At 35.7% G+C, this 23,737-nt stretch overlaps 1 protein-coding gene across 1 annotated transcript; it reads right to left on the bottom strand.

Moving 5' to 3' along the window:
• Positions 1 to 352: 352 nt before the first annotated feature.
• On the bottom strand, positions 353 to 22,641 carry RASEF (RAS and EF-hand domain containing). The gene is made up of 16 exons (XM_075138403.1): positions 22,528 to 22,641; positions 21,640 to 21,730; positions 18,814 to 18,909; positions 18,425 to 18,502; positions 17,851 to 17,966; positions 16,967 to 17,035; positions 15,974 to 16,058; positions 14,480 to 14,571; positions 11,383 to 11,617; positions 10,203 to 10,340; positions 9,964 to 10,111; positions 8,910 to 8,991; positions 7,586 to 7,700; positions 6,620 to 6,739; positions 5,542 to 5,618; positions 353 to 4,141 (listed from the first exon to the last, which is right to left on the bottom strand). Exons 1-16 carry the CDS (start codon positions 22,554 to 22,556, stop codon positions 4,033 to 4,035), a joined length of 1,680 nt encoding a protein of 559 aa, XP_074994504.1. The 5' UTR covers positions 22,557 to 22,641; the 3' UTR covers positions 353 to 4,032.
• Between the last annotated feature and the right edge of the window lie 1,096 nt (positions 22,642 to 23,737).

Genomic DNA, 23,737 nt, shown 5'->3' with positions numbered 1-23,737 from the left:
GGCCTGTAGATATTTTCCTTAAAATACATTTTAACAGGCTACACAGACTTTAAACTGTAATTTATTTTTCCTAAAATAGTAGAGGATTTTGTAGTCAATACAAAAATAAGTACAGAGAAAAATATTTAAACCACGTTACGCCATAACTGTACTTCTAAGAACAATTAAAAGAAGCTGCAGTTTGTCTTATTAAGCCATTAATGTATGCTAAACAGGCATAAAGTGGTTACAAGAACTTACGTGATCAATACATTTTCAGAGCATCTCACAGAAATTATTGCCTCAGAAATGTGTACTATGCCGCAATTAAAAAGGGTCAAAAAAAATACAGGATAAAATAATACTTCTTTGTCAACTGAATAAAAATATTTTATTTACAGATCATGAGGAAAAACACAAAAGGCCTTTCCTTTTCAAATAAATACATGTATTAAGGGAACACATCCACTAACTAAAAAAATAACTTTGTGCGATTAAATGAATAGTTCTTATGTACTCAACAAAACCATAAAAACATTCAAAGTACAATAGTGCAACCATGTCAGAGCATAAAGCTGACGTTTGCCATTTTATATTTTAGGTAGAAGGCAAGGTAACCTTTCAAAGCAAAACAACAGAAAACTTTATATATTCATTACTTCCATGTATAAATACATGCTTTAACTTCTAAATTTAAATAATTTTTTTCCAAGTTCTTTTGCTTTAACATACACAGTATTATGTGAATATACAGACTTTATGGAGCTGATCATCATAGGATTTCTAAAACCAGTTCCAGCTGAGCTATAGCTACATCCCCATTTTGTAGTGCTTTTTTAGTTACTTAAACATTGACCATAAAACTGCTCCAAGGTAAAACTTTGTTAACAGTTTCCAACCCTGAATCTTATTTAAAAAACAACACTGTTTCAAATTAAAGTTGCTTTACATGACACATAAAAATTTCAGAGCTTAAAAAAAGGGATTCAAGTTTATGTAATTTGGCCAAATAACACAAGAGAGATTTTTGGTCATTAAGTAAAATGAAAAAAAGTACCCAAAATATCAATGGCCCAATCCTGCAGAGAGAAAAAAATAGTTGTGAAGGCAGGTCCTTGGACTCACATCCTTCAAGCAGGCTCTCTCCAGGCATGGACATTCACATGGCACTCTCTGTATGGCAAGTATCTTAGATATGAAAGCAATTACTGCACATGCACGCACACTGCTAACTCTGGGATGTGGAACCCACATTTGCAAGAGGTACCTCATGATTTGTTATATTGGTGAAGAGAAGGCCAAGGCGGATCTAATAGCCTACAGATACTGAAAGGGAAGTTACCAAGATCGCAGCCAACCTCTTCTTGGTAGCAGGAGGTGACATAATGAGGGGAAACAGCTATAAATTTGTAGCCACTTGGGAAACTGAGGTTGGACATGGAGAGGAATTTTTATCCAGAAGGGGAGTGCAAGCACAGGAAGAGGTTGCCCAGAATGGTGGTGGTATCTCTGTCTTTGGGGATTTTCACAGCTTGGCTAGTCAAACCCACAGCTAACCTGATCTAGGGCTGGCAACAGTCCATCTCTGCTTGGGTGCTTGGACAAATCCTTCTTGCAAACAATTTTATGTGATTCTCTGTATCCAACCAAAATGTTTTGCTCATGCAGGTGTGTCAATAAGGTTTAGGCAAACATATTTCACCTCATTTACTGCAGGCCAAGACCACAGAGCTGGTCAAACACTGTGGTTCAGGAGACACACATAGAACACTGAGCCTCAGTCTAAGGCCTACAAGTTAACTACACTGAAGTTAGCTACACTGAAGGAGCAATATTTTGGAATGTAAGCAACAGCTTATAATCATGACCTCATCCTGAGAAAATGCAAACGCCTACATGTTGTAAGCTTACACTTCAGAAACCAAGCACTGGATCATCTCCCTTTCTCCTCCCTGCTGCTGCAGGAAGAACTGTCTGCAAGTACAACCCACATCAGTTCTACTTCCATTTCACTCCTTTGGAGAGAGAGAAGCTTTTACACACAAAGAACACAGAAGAGGCCCTCAGCAATGCGCTCAGTTAAGCATGGTTTTCTCCTCAGAGAAGCCAACTGCAGCTGTGATTTTCTTGTTTAAATAATAGAGGGTTAATAGTAAGCAATAAATATGTGACCAGGCATGTTCCTGGTACACCTGCATCTCTTTCATTCTCTGCCACCTGCTCCAGGTAAGCCTCAGGACTACAGTGAGGCCTCTTGTATTGCTGGGTGGGAAGATGCTACAACCTTAAAGTCTCCTGCATGGAATAAGGTAGTGTGTGAAAATTCCCTTACTACTTCAAAAAGGACACCAAACATGTTTTCTCTTCTAGGGCTGAAATACAATACAATGAAATAAAATGTCTTATTCCTTCTGGCATTAGATTCCTCTGTCTTGTTAAGAACAAGCTTTCAGATAGTTACCTGAGGATTAGCTGCTCTGATCTAGAGGCTTGAAAGGATGCCTAAAAACACTGCTCTTCCTACTTTAAAACTGTGGGTTTTTTTAAATGATGAACCATCCTGTTTCTGAGAACTCCACATTTTATAAAACTGGTAACACAGCACAGACTATACGGTGTTCAAACATAGTGCTGATAAAATGCAGTAACAGCTGCTAGTCATATGGGTTTCCAATCAGTCCATAAAACTTTATCTAAGGTTGATTTACTGAGCTACGTTTCAGCCTGGAGGTGTTTTATTAAAATATACAGAAAACACTGAAATGGTTTGATGGCTCTGAAGGCACCTTATCCCATTCCCATCAAAATTAGTGAAAGCTGAGTAGAATTGGATCATGATTGTTAACTGTATAAATAGCTACAATTTTTACTACACTATAGGACCATTGGGAATTATTATAAGCAATAAGAAGTCCGGTTTTAGAGATGCTGACACCTGAAGCTACCACCCACTGGTGAGTTTCTCAGAATTTTCCTAAAATCAGGCAAAGGAATTCTCATTAAGATAAGTGGTTGTTGTTCATTTCAGGGACTCCTTTTAATGAACAGTTTATACAGATGCTTGTCCATGTGCAGCAATTTTTTCATCTGCAGGTTTAAAACTTAAAAGATACATAAAGAATATCCATTAAAACAGACTCATCTGTATATTACAATCCCTCAGTTAGCATCTGAATGGAAGACATTTGAAAAACAAGGGAAAAATTACAACCCATATCTCTCTGTAATACAAATAATGATCTAGTCTAAACAAACAGGCAAGTATTGGATCGTTAATTCATCTCAGGTATGAGATGAATCATACACATATCACATATCACAGGTATTATTGTCTCTCTGGAATTTTGAATGGTAATCATCCATGCAAATGTTCCTTTCACTTCTGAGCTGTGTAGGATCAGATGTAAAGTCTACTTCTCAGTTCTGAATCAAACCCCAACTCCCAAAATTAAATAAACTCTAACTCGCCAACTTTTGCGAAATTGCACCAGAACCCCATGCACCTGCCACTGTCTTCTCCCAACAGAGACCATTCTGCTTCATGCCCTGAACTTAGGGTTTACCTGGATCTAGGCAACCTTTTAATGGTTTGGGGTTTTCTTGGGAAATGTTTCATCAACATATAATTTAAGGTCTTCAAAAAACTAACTAAGCAGACATGAGCAAAAAGAGATTAAATTAATTGAAGCTTGCTATGAGTGATATATGATATTATCATGTTCCGTATGTAAGAAATATTGAACCCATAAAGAAACCAGCAGGTAAAGAAGATAAAATATATTACAATATTGTATGCAGTGACTCCTGTAGCATTGATTTTGAGCTCACTTCATTGACTTATATTACTTAAGAAAAATGAAACCAGAGCCTAATGGGCAAAGCAAGTGCACAAATATGAATGAGTAGAAAGTAGAGTCTGGATTTTTAACATGATGTGCAATTTCTAAATACATAAATGTATAAATCCCCAATAAAAAGAATACATTATTTAAATCCTTCATTTTTTTTTTCTTAAATACACAAGTTATTTAGGTCAGGAAAAGTATCTGCTACTTAAACATTGCAACAGTTTTTCGTGAGTGCCGATCTTTTGACAGGTGTCCCAGCCAGATTGGTTACTGACCTCGTATCATCTTGATTATCACTTCGTTTTCGCACTTCGCTGTAAAAAAACCAAACAAACAAACAAACAAGTCCACTCAATTATTGCATTTCTATTCATGTTCACTGTTCCGTTTCTCCCAGTATATCTTACAGAGCTCACCATCATCTACTGCATGGTTAAAACTATGGTTTTTAGTGCACAGAATCAACATGTCTCATAAGTTTGCAATTTGGAATCATATCAATATTTCTATACAAATCATAGTTAGTGATAGAAATATAATAATTTCTGACATGTAATAACTCCACAATGTTCTGTTTTCCCTTTCCTGTTCTTTTGATTATTTTTTTTATCCTTGAAACAGTTAAACAAAGTTATCATGTTTAAACATTAGAGATAATTTTCCATCTGTGATTAATCTTATATAACTCTGCTATATGTGTTCTCTAATTTCATAATCCACTGCTGCATTCATGTCCAACTTCTTGGAAATGAGTCATTTAACAAATCAGCAATTAACTTTACATTGACACTGACAAACAAATAAAAGCCTACGTTCTTGCTGCATCTCTGATGCATTTTCCTGGAAACAGGGGTGCTTTTGAAAGTCCCATATGAAAAAGCAAGACCCTCTTTAGAAAACCAGTTTTTTGTATTCAAGCCATGTTAATTAGTAGTATTTTAACAATGAATAACCAAATACTGACCAAATGTCAAAAAGTGTGATTATTGCATTAGTCTGCTGCAAAAATCACACGAGTATGGTTTGTAATTCTGGCCTTGAGCTCCATGTATTAAACTGAAAAATCAGAGGCTGAGGATTCATTACATACCACCAGTCCTTCAAAATTATATTGTAACCAAGAATGGTCTGGAAAGGTAATAGAAGTGTAATGTTTGCCTCACACATTATCACAGAAATAGCAGGTTGCTAAATAGATATAATCTGAATTTCTATCTTTTAAATAATTTAGAGAAGAGGCATCAAAGAAAATATGTGGGATTAGATCGGTCAGTAATAAAACTGAATATATATTAATATATGTGAAAGAATTAAGAATTAATTATACATAGAATTATATGCATTTGAAATTAATTTAAGAAAGAATTAAGAAAGTAAATCCATGTACCATTAAAAAAAAAGTAATTTATTCACCAAACAGGCTTTTAAATTGTGAGCTCCATAACTGAGGTCTAATTTAAATATTAATTATTGAGACAGCTTTGTAACGTTTGCAAGCAAAAATGTTACTCAATTAAACTGAGAATAAATCTTGTCTTGCATTTATCTATGAAGGTTTAACATGGTATTCTTTTTTAAATTTTGTTTGTTGAATTTGATGTTGGTACAATTCTAAATGTACATGTGTGTCTTTGTATGTATATTCACATATAATGTCCTTTATATAAAATATACTCAGATGTGTTTATTCAAAAATAGAAACATTGCTACTTACCGAGCAAGATGAAGAACTGCTTCTACAATATTAGATCCGTCTTTAGCGCTTGTTTCACAGAATAGCGCATTGTAAGTCTGTGAGTAAAAATAAAATGTTAAGCCAACTAATCTGAAATGGTTCCCATGTGAATATGTATATTCAATTACAAATGGTTTCCTCAATAACACAAAGAAAGATGACATGCGTTTAAATGAACAGGATTTCTTCTGGTACTCTTCATTCTCCAATATATTCACTTTAGTACTAAGAAAAAAACAGTAATTGCTTTTTAATTGTATCGTTTTTATATTCAGTATATTCTGAATTAACAAACTGAATAAAAAACACATTGTAGACTTAATGTCCAAACTCAATCTTCTTGTCCACAAGACTGCAAAATAGGAAGAGAGTTGCTAGGACAGGTTACTGCATCCAGCTTGTTAGCTCGCATCTGGTATTCTAGATGAATCAGAAATATCATTCCATAAATAACAGACATGATCTCTGCCCTCGTATAATCAATCAATTGGGCAAGCACTCAACAACTTAAGACTCTAAAGATTCTACATTTTTTTCTGTAAAATATGGGATATGTGCATCCTTTATCCCCCATATAAATACATGCAAAAAAACTTGTCCACACTTCTATTTATAGTAGCAGAGGGTTCCTTTTTTCTTTCTGCAGACGTGGCAGGAATACAACATAGTCTCTTGAAGATGAAAATATTCCAAAGCTGAACAGACAGAAGCCATGCGAAAAGCCTCATAACGCTCACTAGTGTGCTTCATATTTACACGGGCAATTTCTCTTTGGCAACAGAAAAACTCTGTCTCCTAGTCCATCCACATTTTCACCATAAAGACTGAGAAGACCATCCCAGCCAATAATGAAGTTCAGCTCAATGGACACTGGGATGCGATTTAGCCCAGCAAACACCATCAAAATAGGATAGTTTCATGAAAAGTATCCATGAATCCTAATTACTAGATTTGAACAAATGACCAGAAAATTACTTTTCTTTACTAGTTCCCACATGGTTTTCAGATTAAAGTTCTTAAGACCGTTTTATACTAAAGAGGTAGACTTGGACCTTACCATAGCCAGCTTTTCTCCGTAGTTTATAGGCACACATTTTTGCCCTTGTTCTGTAACAGCTTGACGGAGATCTGCTTTGTTTCCCACCATCATAATGGGAATATTCTCATGAGTTGCATCCTGTAAAGAGGATTTTATTTCCTTATTGCTAGAACACTCAGAATAGAAAAAAGTAACTAGCATGATCATGTCATACTGATTTCCTTCCCACAAAAAAGTGTCTTGCGCACTATCAAAAAAATGACAGATTATGAAAGCCATGCTGAGAACTTTTCATGAACTAGTTGATATTTAAGCAGGCAGCTTAAACATCAGCCTGCAAAGATGTGCTTCCATTCCTATAAGCCCTGTTTCCCAACAAGGAATTTCATGTGTTAAGTTAATCTAATGGAAACTGTATCCAAATGCTATGTGACAAAATTACTATGGGAAAAGCGACTACTCCTATACCATGATTAAAAGAAATTGCTTTCAGAAGATGAATTAAAGATTTTGCTTTTTACTTTCCCTCTTATTAAACATCTCTAGTATGAAAGAAAATCCCTTTTCATTAAATGCAAATTCGTATTCAAATAAAAAACAAGAAGTAATAGTAGAAAGAAATACTGAAAATTTCACTTGAACTGTAGGTAATTTGCAGAATCTAACGTATTGATTTAAAATGCTAAGACTCCAAGGAACACTCAAGCCATCCACAAGCAGGTATCTGAAATGGGCTCTCATGTTCATTTCAAAAGAGAGCGGGAAGAGTGTGATTACGTGATACCCTTTTATACAAAAAGATGTATCAGTTTTAACACTAACTGAATACATCAGGATACATTTAGGAATTCCATGTAGCCTTTACTTCTATGAGAGACTGCAGTCTGGCTCATTCTAATATACAGATATTCAAATTTTACAAATAAAAAGGTTAGCAATGCAGTGAAACATAGGTTGTAAGTTGTATATTCCTAAGGGTCTTACCTCGATCATATCCACCCATTCTCGCACATTAAGAAAGCTTTTTTCACACGTTACGTCATATAGCAGTAAGACACCATCTGCTCTTCTGAAGTACGATTTAGCAATACTTCGGAATCTTTCAGAAAAAAAAGGTTTGCATAAGACCACATTATCAAAAAAGAATTCAATTTAACATCATTAAGAACCCAGCATTACTTTATTGCACTACTGCACTATTGCAGTAAGATTCTCTACACATTACAAGATGAGTTTTCTCATAGCTTCTTTCATAAGTAGTTCTCGAAAACTGCTGATGCAGGTCTACAAATGCTACAGATCTGGATTCTGTCCTAAACAGCAATCAACATTTTTTGTATCAAAACAATCTACAGTGTATCTATTACAAATAATCTGCTTTGCACTGGACTTTTGATTAGGTGGCAAGGCTTTTTCACTTACATGTAACTTCATAAATTGAGTGGGTTACTCTGCCACATTTGAAAAAATATGAAACCAATAAACTTATTCCAGGAATGAATTCATCAGTTACAGTCATCTTTGCCATTAACACAACACAATCTACTTAACAACCAAATACAGCAACTAGGTATTTACACTAAATATTAAAATATTCTTCACAGGTTTATTATGTGGGAGGAGAATGATTGGGCTTCTGACTACCTACTTCACATAATCACTCATTCAGGCAAAAGTAAACACATGCAGCCCAATACAAATCTTGGTCAACAAACAGATTAAACTGACTTCCAAGGTGTTAGATTAACCTCTTAATAAGCCCCAAAAGCTGTCAGTAAAAAAGTAATGGCTCTCAAGTAAGGATGTCACAGGATTGTGAGGAAACTCTACACACTAATTTGAAGAACCTTGGATATACATTCAGAAATCTATACAATTTTGCCATAAGTCTTTTTAAAGTCTTTGGGAAGAAATTTTCATACACTAAATACAAGGCAAATCAGGATCAGGACTTTCAAGGAAATAAGAGGAGAGGAGAGTGAAGGGAAGGGAATCTCCAAGATAAAGCCTGCTCAGAAATACAGGTCTGTAAGGACAAAGAAAGCTAAAGACTAAAAATGGAAGTACTACTCCATCTTTCTGTATTGCAAGAGAGACACATACGGATTTAATTAATTAATGTTGTGGTGAACCTATTTCTCTCTGCAAAGCAAAATCACATCTGTTTATAGGCATTTACATATGGCCATATTGACTTACTATAGGGCCATATAATATTTAGCGGAATTTTTTTCACCTAGATGAAAAAATGCAAACGTCTTTTAGAAACAAAACAAATGAAAATATATAAGTGCAGAGAATCACTAACCTCTCCTGCCCAGCTGTGTCCCACAGTTGTAGCACTGTAGGTTCTCCATCAACAATTAATCTTTTCATTTGAAAATCCACACCTGAAAAGAATGATGTGTATAGTCTAATAAAAGAATTAATAACCTTAAAAAAACCACAGAAAACGAAAAGTTATGTGCCATATACAACACTCATTTCAAAATTCATCTCTTTTAATAGATTATGAGATTTCAGTCATTCACATAGCATTGAACTGCAATAATCCCCTGAACGTATTTAATTTGTCTTTAGAAAAACATTTAAAGAAATATTTTACCCACAGGTTTTCCCAGAAGCATTGATATAAATTTGGCATTATGACCAGCAAACAAGAAGATCTCTCTCTGCTGTATTTTGCTAAACAGTTTTATGGAAGAAGAGAAAATGTTTTAGAAAACAGACTTTATTTCATGTGAAGGAAATATGCGAAGAGGGAAAAAGAGAAATTAGAACAAAAATCCTGACTCAGAGGCAATGAAACAAACATATAACTATGAATTGATTGGAAGACAAAAATTCAGTCTTTGGAATCAGTAAGACAAGCTTGTTACCTGACAGCTATAATAATATACACAACAAGTCAGTCAGAAATCCCTCCAGCTGCATTTAAACCAAAGCTTCAATAACACTTTGAAGAAATGGAAACAAAAAATAGTATGAAAGACATCAAAGGATAGTATGAAATACTGAGGAAAGAGCTGAGAAGACAGAAAAGCAATGAAAAATGCAAAAAGCATCGTACACATATTCTAAGTTCATTACACTGAAACTGCCTTTTCTGGTGCTTTGTGTTGTTCAGGAACAGGCTTTGTGCTTTGCAAAGAGAAACTAAATTAGAGCAGTACCCTATTATCCACTCCAAACAGCAGCTAGGCATTTCTAAGCTTTAGTACTCAATTAGGTCCCACAGCCTATGAAACTGCGTGTGTATATTTAAGAAACCCTGGCAAGCAATCACAGAGAGTAATCTTTTCACCCACTTCTGCAGAACAGCAGTGAAATTCACTTCTGTATTTTAAGAACAACAACCATACCCAAGGTTGCACTGGTATTGCCTCGAAATTCATTCTTGCAAAGTCTCGTAAGGAAACTGGATTTTCCCACTGCTGCATCTCCAGCAAGAACAATCTTGTAAGCCTTCTCTGAACTGGGGTATTTTGGAGTAGATTCGGTTGCATCTGACTGAAAATAAAAAGAACTCCTCTATTTCAACTCAAATAAAAAATATTCTCTATATCAAACACTTCTTTTGTTTTCCTAAAGAACTGGTTACCTGAGGGGTGAGAGCAGATATGTATTTCCTTGTTGAAGTAATTGAGCTGCTTCGACTTACTGGTCGTGAGGGCTTCCAGTCTAATACTGTACTGCTGTTATCAGGACTGTATGCTTCTTCATCCCTGATCTCTGGAACCTGAAAGTACAAGCTAGTGCATTAGCGCTGGTGAGAAAAGTATGCTTTTTTGGAAAGACTGATTAAAACACTTGTTTTAACAGTTTGGATTAAACAGAGATAAACGACCAAATAGAGCTGTGCAATTCTAGTCAAAATACTGTGATTATTCTGTTCTTATTCACATTTGCTGTTTACTATAGCCTACATTTGTTCCTTAAACGTGTTTGCTGTTTGACATACATGCTTTCAGTACAGTTTCCACATAAAGCAAATTAACTTCCATACGGAAAACTTCAGCTTAAAAAAATAATTACGATAAACAAATACTTTATTTTAAAGCTTATTTTACAAAAATTAAGAATTTCCCTACAAGACATTGCTCTCTGTGCTATTACTACTCAAGCGAAATTAAATATAGCATAGCTGTAATCAGCACTATTCATAGCATTTTCAACTGCAGAGACTAAACATCTCTACCAAATGCACAGTAAAGGACCTGCTCTAAAAAAAAACCCGTGTTCTGCTGTGCTTGATACTAGTCTTGCTATGTAGTCATCAGTAAAGCTCTCCATTTTACTAACAATAAAATGGACACAATAACACCTTCCTACATTTCTAAATTCTCTGAGACTTACCGTGTAAGCCAATGTATGCACTAACAGCATTCTTTTTCTCATATATGTGATTTTTTCATTCACTGCCACAGCACAGTAAGAGAAAGTGAACAGAAACCTATTTAACTTCTACAGTATCTGCTTTTTAATAATTAGAAAATGGGCTCCTGTCTGCATGCTGTTTAACAACTTTCAAAAACCACGTGTACTTCAAAAATGAAGTTATTACCTCAAAAATTTATCAAAAATGTCAAAACAAAGATTTTATTTTAAAGGGGAGTAACTATCCATTCTCAAAAAAATTGTCACTAATCTTATTTAAATGCATATAAGCCAAATACTTAACTAGCCTATGGGAAAAGATCCATTTCATTTTAAAAAACAGGAAACTAATTTTGTCTCCAACCGAAGGTCTTTCTCAGAGAAGGAGTAAGTCTGGCACTTACATCTGTATCAGAAGCATCACCACCAAAGCTTTCTTGCATACACTGTGACCTTTGAAAAATCCTTTGATGCCTGTATTCCACTTCTGAATCATACTCATTTGAATCTCTCAGGGTAGACAAACCACTGTCAAAACAGCTCTCGGGCAAGCTGTCAACTTCACAGTTTATCCTTTGCATAGGATCACAAAGGGCTAAAGAATCATAATCTTCATCCACACAAGAAGAATGAGATGATCTAATAAGAAAATATCAGAGGGGAAAAAAAAAAATAAAATTATTCCACAATTGTTTTTCCCAACAAAATCTAAGCCATTCTGGAATAGTCAATACTTAGAAATGCTAACTGTAGAGTTTAAGACATATGTCAATGCCTATTTTGCCTTTCTAAATAATTTCTTTTTCAATCATACCTCTTAGGATGGTCAGATTAAATTATATAATCTATGTTATTGATGATGACTTCCTGAGTCTCAGTAAGTATGTCTATTTATTCATACACAGAAAAAATAATTGTTTAAAAAAGATTCAGAAAATGATGTACTATGAAGACATCAAAGGCAGAAAATGATAGCTGACGGTTTAACCAATTTTGGCCTATTCTAAGACACATAAAATGACCCTGAAATACTGTATCTAAATGAATGCATTTGCTCACAGAGGCACACAGGCCAATAAGTAACAGCTATAAATGGAGAATAGGGGGTAACTGCGTTCAGGAGATCAGTAATGGTGGAAGAAGTCACCGAAACGTGTTTTCTTACAGCTTGGTAGGCTACGCAAACTTAAGGTTTTACACAGAAGTCCTTTCTTTCCCCCTCACCCTTCCTTCAAAGGCCTTTTAATTTTTTTTTTTTTTTATTCTGGATGCTGTAATATATAAAAATACTTAAACGGATGCAGTAATGACAGCATGGCTTACAGAAAAAACAATTTCGTTTTTATTTATGTAAATAAAACTACAGAAAATAAAGATTAATAGAGTGAATCTTAAAAGAATCAATCTTTTAAAAAAGTCTACTACGGCCACAATCATTATCCTGCTCCTGCAGCAAGACAGGGACAGGCACAAATTAAAGTGAGGTAGAAAAGGCCTCCAAGTCACAGCATCGAAGAGAGAACCAGTTTGGCTCTGTCCTGTTGGAAATGGATGTGAAGCACTAAACTGCTAGAACAGGCAAGGCCAGCATCAACCCTTGTAAAGACAGTTTGCTACCAGAGCGGCTGGGAACTCCCAGTGCAATGGCACACCACAGAAGAGTACACTGGGGAGAATCACCAGATTATGAAGCTGTTACTGAGTCAGAATAGAGTCCTCCCTGCACGTGGCCAAATAGGGGGACAGAGGCATCATTGTCCCATGCAACAACATCCAGAACCATCTAATTTACATCCTTTTGGACTAATCAATAATCACATGAATAAGCGTGATGTTTGCTGTGGAATATCACAGCATCCATGCTATTTCTATTCATGCACCTACTAGCCTATACCAAATCACCGAAATACAGAGGTAGGGTGCATGCTATAACAAAGTTAAGCTTCTCAGGCATTCTCTGAAATAAAGGTCTTTAGTAGTCAATTTTCAACCTCACCGAAGCATGAATTCAATGCTGGGAGTTTCATATGTGCTTAAAGCAAGTTAGACCAAGATGCATGATACAGCTAAAAAAAGGAAAAGTATACCTACTAACGTAAATTGTGTAAAACGTGAGAGTGCAAATCAACATCTCTTAATGTTGATCTGATGTCAGGAGACAAAGTACTGAAATGAACAGGTTTTGGGACATTCATATCTCTTTCTTCTTTCAATACTACTAAGTCACACACCTGTGAAGCATAAGTTTTATTCCTACCACATAAACTTTCTTCTAAAGTAGCTTGCATTTCTCACTTTTGTGGGAATGTAAGGATTGTACCATGTGGCAGGTACTAATAAATATTCACAGAGAAGGACATCACTAAGCCTCCAGAGAGGTCTAGTTATCCCTTCAGAAAACTACTCAATGTAATATGCAACTTAGTAGTGGATGCCTCTCGAAATTTGCAGAGGGTCCAACAGAGGGGAATTGGTTTTATCTGCGTTCAGCAGAATGAATCAATTTGTGACAAGCAAAACTTTACAGCCAGCAAACACATCTCACATGGAGACAGCAGAATAAGAGTAACACTATTGAATGAATGGGGATATCACTAGTGTGAAGCAGAAGCTAACTTAATCCCTACCAAAGATATTCATATCTCTGGCAAAACATAAAACACCGACTACTAAGAACTTTAACAGGGATCTCTCTAGCGTTTGAACTACCACTGAAAGAAAAGTAAGACAAAACAATCTATCAATTGAGTAAGGACACACATTTTTGCCAGCAGTTCCAGCTGTTTTAAAAGAAAAAAGTGTGACAAAATAGCATGATCTACAGCGCATGATCTACAGCACTGGAGGTTGGATTCAATGCCTGGTGACTTCAGTGAGTCTCTGTAATGATCTGAGGAAGCTCTGATCAATGACCTGCATCCAGTAAGTACAAAACGAAAGTAGCTCTGACCATTTGATATTTGCATTTAGATAACTTACTGTTCTCTGTGGCTTCTACCCCATTAATATCCAAATGCATTCACTGCTCTTGCATGTCAGTGTGAGGATGTTTATTCTTTTGAAGAATTAGGCCCACATACCTTTGTAATAATTATTACATGGGAAAATCAGACATGCACACTGAAGATAGGAAATAAAACATTTTTGATCATAAGTACGGAGTAAGCTAACAGAGGTCCTCAGTAGATTTTTATAGTTTCTTGGAGACAAGGAGGGGAGATTCAGAATCAAACTAGAATCAAAACAGTCCAAAACCAAACAAGAGGCTGGCTGAACTCTTCATAAGTTCATGATTTGCACTGAAAAGAGTTTTCCTGAGCTTTCTGAAGTCATTGAAAAGATTCTCACTGACTTCAGTGTACTTTGGATCGTATGCTATCGAGACACATTCCTTCTGAATCAGACAGAACTGTTGCCTCTGTTATTTGACAATATTTGCTCTTCTAAGACAAGTGTGATGCCTTAGTCTTTTTAAACTTAATAGAAGCAAATCTGGCTTACCTGTCATACCGTGGGTTTAGAGGAGACTGTCCACCATTAAATTTAGGACTGCTTCGGGAAATGGTACTTCCTGGTGAGGTGTTTGCTAACCGCTGTGACAGATACATAACAAATGCATAGTAAGTTTGATGAACACAGTGTAAGCACCTAGATTTGTCATGAAAAAAGTGTGCATCATCAGAATTACTACTGTGTATTTTCATATATATTCAACTACTTATTTTTAATTAAGCCTCATGCTTTATACAGGACTGGATGTTGAAAGGCCCATTACATATAGCATTTAGGCTCCACTACTGCCTTAATACTGAACCTGCTAGCCACACTCAACCACAAAAAGACAACAGAAATTCCAAAAGGATGATTTCATTGACTACACCTGAAGGCTTTGAAATGCTAAACTTTGAAAAGTAATATTTAGAAAAATGGCATGTTGACTACTAAAGTGAAAAGGGAAATGCCACTGGCTGAGTTAGTTTCAGCAGAGATACCTCCTGGTTCTTGAAAGAGATAGTGGAGAGAAGGAAGGATCTCAACCGATAGTACACGACAAAGCATTTCGCACGTTCTGCTGTCCTTCTACAGGTTTATTCACTGGTAACAGCTTCCTCTGTCTTCTCTGTAATCTGCTCCCTTATGTTTCAGGGCATGGCAGAAGGAAATGGTATCTCTTATGGCATCTGCAGTGAATCTCTGGTAGCCTGCATCAGCAAAAGGCGCTTGCATTCGTTGGTATGGTATGCTGGAAACGGGCAATGACCCGTATTTTCCTCCTTCCTGGCCAGTATTGTCACTGTGGGCCCCTTACTCTAAATGTGCCCCGTCCTTCTAAAACAGTTGCTTTCCTGATGATGTAAGGGCTTGCTTGATCATTAGTTTTGGAGTTTAACAGGTTTCCCAATATTGCAAAATGGCAGTGTAGAGTAGATTTTTTGTAACTTTAAGCCTTCCTTTCTCTGGTTTGGAGGATGCCAGGTTACATCTGTTACAACAGATACCTGTGCAGTTGTGATAGCCGAAAAGGTCTGACTGAGGTCCCTATTATCAGCAGTCCCTGCTATTCATTTTCCCAGTGACTTACCTGGACAAAAGTTCAAATTAGGTTAAGACCTTGCTACTAAAAAAAAGCAGTTTTCTGAAAATGAGTGTTTTCAGTGGTACACTACTCCCATGTACACAATACCAACATATTCTCTTTAGTGCAAGAGAAACTACTAATTTATTCACTTCTTCAGATACATTTGGCCACAGCATATTAAAAAACTCACTACTTTCCAAGGCACCTCAGAAAGTAGTTGTACTCTAACAAAACTCTATTATTTCATAAACATAAGTAAAATCTAACAAAATTCAACTACACAAGTGTATTCCCAGAGTGAGCCCACTGAATAAAACTCAATTTTCTGACTACCCACTGAAGTACAAACAAATTTGCATTTGGTGTGTTAATTCTTAAACCTTCTAGTACAACATAAAAAAATTATAAATACATACCAATGATCTGTTGTACTTGCTGAAACTGTTTTCAAGTGCACTTCTTAAACCATCATTGCTGTCATGTAGCTTTCTATTAGCTGATCTAACAAGGAAACATAGTTTAACTTGCAGGACTAAAGAAAACATTAAAAATTATGTAACTTATCATAAAGAAAAATTGAAAAAAATACATATCAAAAAAACCTTTTGTTTTTCTTTAGATAAACACTAAAGAGTAATGTGGAACTAGAAATTTGTGGTCATATACTTAAACGATTGTACATGAAAAAAGCACTGTCAAGTTTAACCTCCAGTAGTAGCCTAGGAAACCCTGTTTCACTTCTGTAGCACAGTCTGTGGTCAGCTGAGGGGAAAAAAACACTGTAGGAATGGCCACAAAAAAACAGCTACAGGGTAGTAAACTGGTACAGCCATTTCTGAAATACCAAGTGACTGCCCTTTAAGTATTGCTGACTCTAACGACAGATGTGATTCAGCTGCTTGAAAGAAAAATAAGTTTAGGATAAAGAAATTAACTAAAGATATAAAAAAACTATTCTTTGTGACCCTCCTTGAAAGCAAAAAATCTCTGTGCCCCTTGTATGATACTGCACACACTTAGTACTTTCCACATAATGATAAAACGGTTATAAGGGAGTTACTGGAGAAGTGAAGTCAATAAAAAAGGAGCCAAGTAATAATTTTTATAATAGCATGATAGACCCAAATCTCGTTCAGCTTATCATAAAGAAATGAAAGTCAGTGAGGCTAAGAAAAAAAAAAAACAATGAAGAGTTAGTGGCTCAGTAACACAGTAGAGTTAGTAGCACGGTACCTTCTATGAGAGTTGAGCACAGTACCTTCTATGAGAATTGAGGCCATTTCGGTATTTTTAGTTCATATTTATTCCCCAAGCAAAGCAAATCCCCACCTTTTGCATACAAAAACACTTACCCCCAAGTATGTTTGGACAAAGTTTGTTAATAAAAACTTGAATTACTAAGAACTTACTGAAGTATTTCAATTTGTCTTTCCAGATTATCTCTGTCTTCAGTATACTCTCGGATCATTTCTAGGTCTCTGCAAAAAAAAACCCAAGAAGTTATACTATACAGAATATCCTTTTTTATTTTTATAATATTACTTTCGGCAGAGAGCAAAACTCAACAGTCAACATTTATAAGAGGTGATAAATATATAGTGGGGAATATATATATATAGTGAAATATATATATATTTCAAAATATTTCTGAGTACAGTTTTTCTGTTTACATTTCTGCTGAAATATGTTAAAAGCACTTTTATGCAAAGTAAAATCACTTGGCAACTTCATTGATCTCTGCCATTACACCTCAACAAAGACTGTAAATGAAAAATAAAAATTCTACAAAAAAACCCATATGGACTGCCTCCTTTTCCCTTGAAACATCATTTGTGTTATCTGAAGATAACCACATAATGAAACTATCATTTACGCTCCTTTAAATAAATGTCTAGAAGTAGCTTTCATTCACTTTAGAAAAAACTGGTTGAGACTGATGTGGGAGGCTTCCAAAACTATTCTCCCTAATATTCATACACATATTCATCTGAGTGCAAGTCATGGAGGAAAAAATTGCCTGATACTATAACTTTCACTCCTAATTAAAGTCCCAGTAAAGTCAATGGGCTTCCTTGCAAGATTATGAGTTCGCATCACATCCAGAACTTGCTCTTTCAGAAACCTGACAAGAGAAGCGAACAGTAACCATGGCATACTTTCCATGGTGTCAAATGTGTACCTGTCATTTATGGCAAATTTAGAAAATAACAGTTACCAGCTGCATACATAATAACTACATCAGACAACAGATTTTTTCCCCTGGTGAAAATATTATCATGTAGAAGTACCTTACCTCTCAGTGTTCAAAGTCTGATCTGCATACTCGCTTTTCAAGCTATCTAACTCACTTTGTAGAAAAGCTATATTTGTCTGTGCTTCTAGAAGATCTTTCTTAAGTTTCTGATTTTCCTTAAAAAAAGGAAGATATTAGACGTTAGTTGTCACAATCACCTGCAGAAAATGTTGACATATTATAATGGTAAATGAAAAACCATCAAAATTAAATAAAAATGAAACACTAGAAAATCTGAGCATAGAGGGGGAAAGAAAATGAAAGAATTCTAAATCAACAGAGAAGTCAGTAAATTAGCATGCAAGAACCACTGAATTTTTATTTTTCCATTTCAGTTACACAAAAAGGGGACTATACCATCTCAAGCCATTTCTAAATGTTATACCTAGAATGTGTATGCATTTATACAGAACAGTTTTCTTCCGGGGTAAAGGTCCTCATACACTTAACAACTTTAAAAGTTTATTTTGTGGCATCCCAATACTAAATATAAAAAAAAAAAAAAAAAAAAAATCTGTATTGCAGAGGCTAAAACTGAAGCTAAATTATTATGTTAATGATAATCATCTCTTACCAGCAACATATCATGTATTCTTTTTTTCAATTCAACCACATCTTCTCTGTGATTTACGTTTTTGGATTGCTCCTCCAACTAGAAGGATAGAAAAATGCACAATTAATGTATGTTATTGCTTGTTCTGATTCAAAGTACATAAAAAGTAATGGAAATCATATTAAATAACCCCTAAAACATTTTACAGCTATTAAAGTTTTTAAAACTCAGAGTTAGCCCAACTCTGTAGGCAGAGTAGGCAGCATTGCTCAAAAAATCACTAATAATTACTAATACACATTAGATTAAAAAGCTACAATTATGATTATCCATCTTGGGGAAGGCACTTCATGAGGTCAGCATGTCTTAAAACACTTTAAAAGCTCTCACCATGACTTCAACTCACTTACCTTTTTAAGTTTTTTTATTGTCACCTGAAGATCCCCAACTTCAGTATCATACTGGCGCTTCAGCTCATTTAGTGCTTCTTCAGCTTTTCGCTTCTCCTGCAATATTTTTAATCTTATTAAAAGTTGAGACAGGTTTCAAATGTTTATTAAAAAATGCACTCACCAGTTTGGAAACCACACACTTTCCCCTTAGACTAATATGTGTAACTTTGTCTTTCCATTACGTCAACCTGCCCCTTCCTTAAGATCCATAGATTCTGATTCTATAATTGCAGTCCACTCACAAAATATTCATAGAAATAAAGAGATGGGTCAATTCAGTGTTTGTTATTCCTGTCATAGTCTCCTGTGCTTAACATTCTCAATGTCTTAAAAAAAAAACTGAAAGAGATGTGTTCAAATTTTATTTGTACATAGATTTAGGTGTGTATTGCATATATAGATGTATACACACCCACACGCAAATCAGGGCATTACATCCTTTTTTTCAAACCAGCCTTCTATGGCTCGGCGTACAATGTGCTAGTAATGGCATTAACGTGCCACCATCAGTTACTTATTTATTTCTGTTCTTTCGCTTGCAAGTGTTGGAATGTTACAGGCCCATGTTCAGTAAAAGGTATGCTGCTGACAGCATCTTTAGTTTCATATGGTACTTGGTCTGAATATCAAGCCAAGTACACTATTCTGGGTTTTATTTTAATCAAAACAGAGAGATTTGGAAAGGAAAGTTACATCAAGCCCATGAGAAGAATGGTATGTTCCGCGTGCTATAGATGAGTATGTTCCAGTCACTCACTCCCCAGGGACTTCAGTGCACAGTTTCACAACACAAGAAACCGGAATGCAGCAGTAATACATGGTGCCAATGAGACAGGTTGAGTTTTCACACAGAAAAGACAGACATGGACTTTGCTCAGAATTCAGTGCTTTCCTGTAGGTGATGCTGACATCCGTGTGTTAAATGATAATCGGTGTGTTAAAACGATAATCAAACTAATCAGCTTAAGCTGGATTCTCTCACTGTTGGCACCTATATAGGACTCCAAAGTATTGTTTGGTAACTATTTGCTTCCCTTGAAGAAAAAAAAATGCAGGATAGGCTTAACCTGCAGATACTATCATGCAGAGGCAGGTGTCACGGTGGCATGAGTGAGATCACTCTGACAAACAATAGCCTTGAGTACAGGCATTAAGATTAATGGCATAGTACAATCCCACAAAGTAAATACCATGCATTTACTCTCAGGGCGTTTTAGCAGGTGGAATATGTGGAGCTACGAGCTGCAAGGAACATTTAGGAGTGAAAATGAAGAGAGTGCTGTGAGAAACAAGTTACAGCCCATCTTTAGTATCTATAGCTACGTGTGAACAGTGAAATCGCAATCCATGCAACTCGGTGACAATTTGAGGACTTTTTAGAAAGAGAAACACAGACTACATATGGATAATATATAGCAGATGTGTTTTCCCCTAATGCTAGTACACAACTGTGGATGTTCTCAGAGTAAGCGAATACATACGTCCCAGTCATCTTTTTACAGTAGTGAAAAAGAGGGCTTTTTTCAGTGATTTACCACTTTTTACAGAACAGAAATTTTCCGGAGCAAATGTATTTGTTTTCTAAACATAAATGCTTAGTCTCTCTGGAAATGGAAAGTTTACCTCTACTGAGAGTTCCATTATCATTAGTTAAACATATTATGATACACTTTTTTTCTGGGATATCTTTAACATTTTTATGTCGTTATACTTTGGTTCTAGAAAAACAACTGACTCTTATGGTTTGGTAGGAGTGTTTCCTCTTATACAGAAAAAGATGCTGCTTGAAGTAAATCTATCAGAATACTAATTTCCTTCACAGATCAATTACCATGAACTATTTAAAATCAGCAAGTTGACAGACGGCACTTTGTTGCTTCTGATTCTGCAAATGCATTGGTGAAAGAACCCATACCAAATATATAGACATTCAGTATATTGTGTGTCCTACAAAGCAATAATTATGACCATAGTATATGTTTTAATTAATGCATTTCTTATGTACACGTTAGAACACTTTCACAAACTGTTATTCTTATGCACATTATAAAGTTAGGTTTATCTTATGTGAATTTAGTACCAGTTCAATATAAAGCAGACAACACAGGTAGGGTAGTTTTGCTGTACTGCTTTCTGCTTTGAATTACATAGCCACATGTGGCTCTAATATCTTTCAGTGGGTAAGGGAAAGAGCATTCTTATACTTTTCCATCAAGACCAGTTGAAACAACGGCTAAAACTTGAGCACATTGAAACAGAATTTCCCATCAGCTTTGGGAGGTCCAGGCCCTCACACACTGTCATCACAATTACCCTCTCTTATGTCTAGAACTCTCTAAAATATAGTTGCAGGCTAAGAATGGGGGAAAGAAAGATCACCGCTCCAGGCAGACATACAAATTAGGAACAAATGATCTAAGCATTAATTTCTACATAAATTCATGTACTAGGAGAACTAGATTCCATTCTGTTATGGTGAAAAGTCATTTTCTCCAATCTGTTTCCAATACTGGTCTCAGAAATAAATTCCTCTAGGCCAGCACATTCTAACAAATGAGGAAAACTTTTTTTTCTTGGTTTATTACATCTGAGCAGCCATTACTCTTTGGGAAAGCATTAAGAGAATACTTTTTCTATCTCATGGATAGCTTCTTTTCAACCAGGCCCTGCCTTTGGCAGCTTTGAGTCAGCCTATCAGGATCAAAAACATACCTGGCCATCAGTCCTGCTTAAGACTACTCAGAGTTTGGTAATTATGAAATTCTGTAAATATAAAATACTCACTTCCTTTTTAACTTTATGCTCTGCAGCCTGTATCCGTTGTTCCATCTCTTCCTCCAGCTCACTGAGCTGAACTGCCGCTTTATCCTGAGCTCTAAAATTTAAAAGTAAATACTTGCTTAGGAATTGCCCTCTGGCTTGATGGAAATGTTGTGTGAAACACATCTGCCTACCTCAGCTGAAACAAATTAAACAGACAGACATGGAAACAGTTTAACATTGCTCAGACCTTGAAACCGGTATGGTTGGGAATCAAAATCACAAATTAATTTGAAGATACAGGCAAATTAGATTTTAAATAATAGCTGACAGCTGATGATTAATATGAAATACATCACATCTGCATTTTGAAAATTAAGTTACAGAGATAAAAGGCCCCTCTGGTTATCCTATGAAGAAACTTCAGAAGGATAACTACAGCAACTTGTATCACCCACACATACAAAATCTCTGTCCTGAGATAATCTGTTTGGTTTTGGCAGTAATGATGTGAGATTGCAGATGCCAAGTAGTTACAATGGGTAAATACACCCCTTGAAGCTGAAGAAGCAAAAATATGGTTTCTAAAATGAAAGTATAATGGACGTGTATGCCAAACCTCAAAGTTACAGCTAAGGAAGAGGAGTGGAAATGTTTTAAGACATTAAACATAAGAATAAAACCTGCAAAAATTTGGTCCAGGACTTATCCAAAATATGAACAGGGAATCATGTGCAAGCTGCTGTGTGTGTTTACGCACATATGTGTGCATATAAACTAACCTTTGAACTCAGTTTATGGAAATACTCCGCATGACATATTTTGGCATTAACTCCCAGTAGTTTAATCCAACAAAGTGTGATAGAGAAAAAAGTAACTGTATAACTGAACTAGAAACACAATTCACTATACCTTTTTACCGCGATGGCCAAAGTTTCCATCTCTGTGCTTTGAAGTTTGATCTCTCGAATGAAGTTCTTAATGACATGTTCGTACGGCTGGATTAATCTGGGTTCCGCTATATGTATGTTCTGATACAGAACACTAACCTGCTCTTGTCTGAAAAAGAGACATATAATTTTAACGCACTTATTTGGAACAATGTTCTAGAACAGGTTTGAAAAAATGTATTACAAATGAAGACATTCCCCTTTTTGCATATTTTTAAAATTTAACAAGTTAGATACGGACTTCGAACATCCAGCATAGTATGTCTGAATTCTTCTAAATGTTGTTTACCCTTCCTGCTTCTCTACTTTAATATAGTCACTGTAGAAAAAGCTTTTTAGCCTAAATAAATTTTTTGTACTTCTACTCATGGTGTGTCGAAGAGCATGCCACTGGAGTAACCTATAATGTATATCAAGTTTGTTGGTGGCTCTAATGTTAATCATAGACCGTGAAGAAGTTTACGACTTTAGGAGGCTGTATGAGAAATGAAAATGTGCATGAATGCCAACCACCTAAGTTAAAATGGATGTTTAAAGGGGGGAGAGGGAGGTGATCATATCTCCTTCAAGAAAAAAAAGTTTGATGTTCCCTCAGCTCTTGGACCTCTAGTATTTACATCTCTTGTATCAGTGCATGGCAGGGGGAGAGCTGGAGGGGATATGAGAATACAGCTCTTTGGTTTAAGACAAATTATTCTAGTCCAGGCAACTGCACTCCTCATAATGCCAGCCCTGCTTTACAACCCAAAAAATTCATTGTTATAAGAAGTTAATTCTGTATATGATTCTCATGTGAAAGATAACAGAGATATCTCGTACAGAAGAAAGGAAAAAGTTCCTTTAGTTAGATCCTTTAGTTATTAAAAGCCCTCCTGAAATTTATACTACTTCTTAAAAACTGCCCCAATGCAGGAATAGTATATTCCTATTTCCATTTGATCTGGACTCATTTACATAGATTGTATACAGTTTTAATTGTCAAAGCAAAGAATCTTAACAAAATACAAAAAACAAAGAATAGCAAAAGCACCAAAACATTATTACACAAGTTACTACATAAAAAGCACTGATTTCTGGTCATACCACTGGTAACGCCATGTAATCCTTTGCGTTACATGCCAGGTAGGTTCCAATATCTGGATTACTATAAGGCAATATACCAGAGAAAATTC

The sequence above is a fragment of the Calonectris borealis genome, chromosome Z (genome assembly GCF_964195595.1).
Source record: "Calonectris borealis chromosome Z, bCalBor7.hap1.2, whole genome shotgun sequence".
Classification (NCBI taxonomy): Eukaryota; Metazoa; Chordata; class Aves; order Procellariiformes; family Procellariidae; genus Calonectris; species Calonectris borealis.
The sequence above is the reverse complement of the archived record's forward strand: the minus strand, read 5'-3'. Positions and strand labels throughout refer to the sequence as shown.

What these genes read in the sequence shown, in the direction of transcription:
- RASEF (XM_075138403.1), bottom strand. Translation starts at nt 22,556, where the DNA reads ATGGAAACTTTGGCCATCGCGGTAAAAAG. An exon ending in TTGGCCATCGCGGTAAAAAG is followed by an intron (nt 21,731 to 22,527) that starts GTATAGTGAATT and finishes TTTAAATTTTAG; the next exon opens with AGCTCAGGATAAAGCGGCAG. An exon ending in CAATAAAAAAACTTAAAAAG is followed by an intron (nt 18,503 to 18,813) that starts GTAAGTGAGTTG and finishes CTATCCTTCTAG; the next exon opens with TTGGAGGAGCAATCCAAAAA.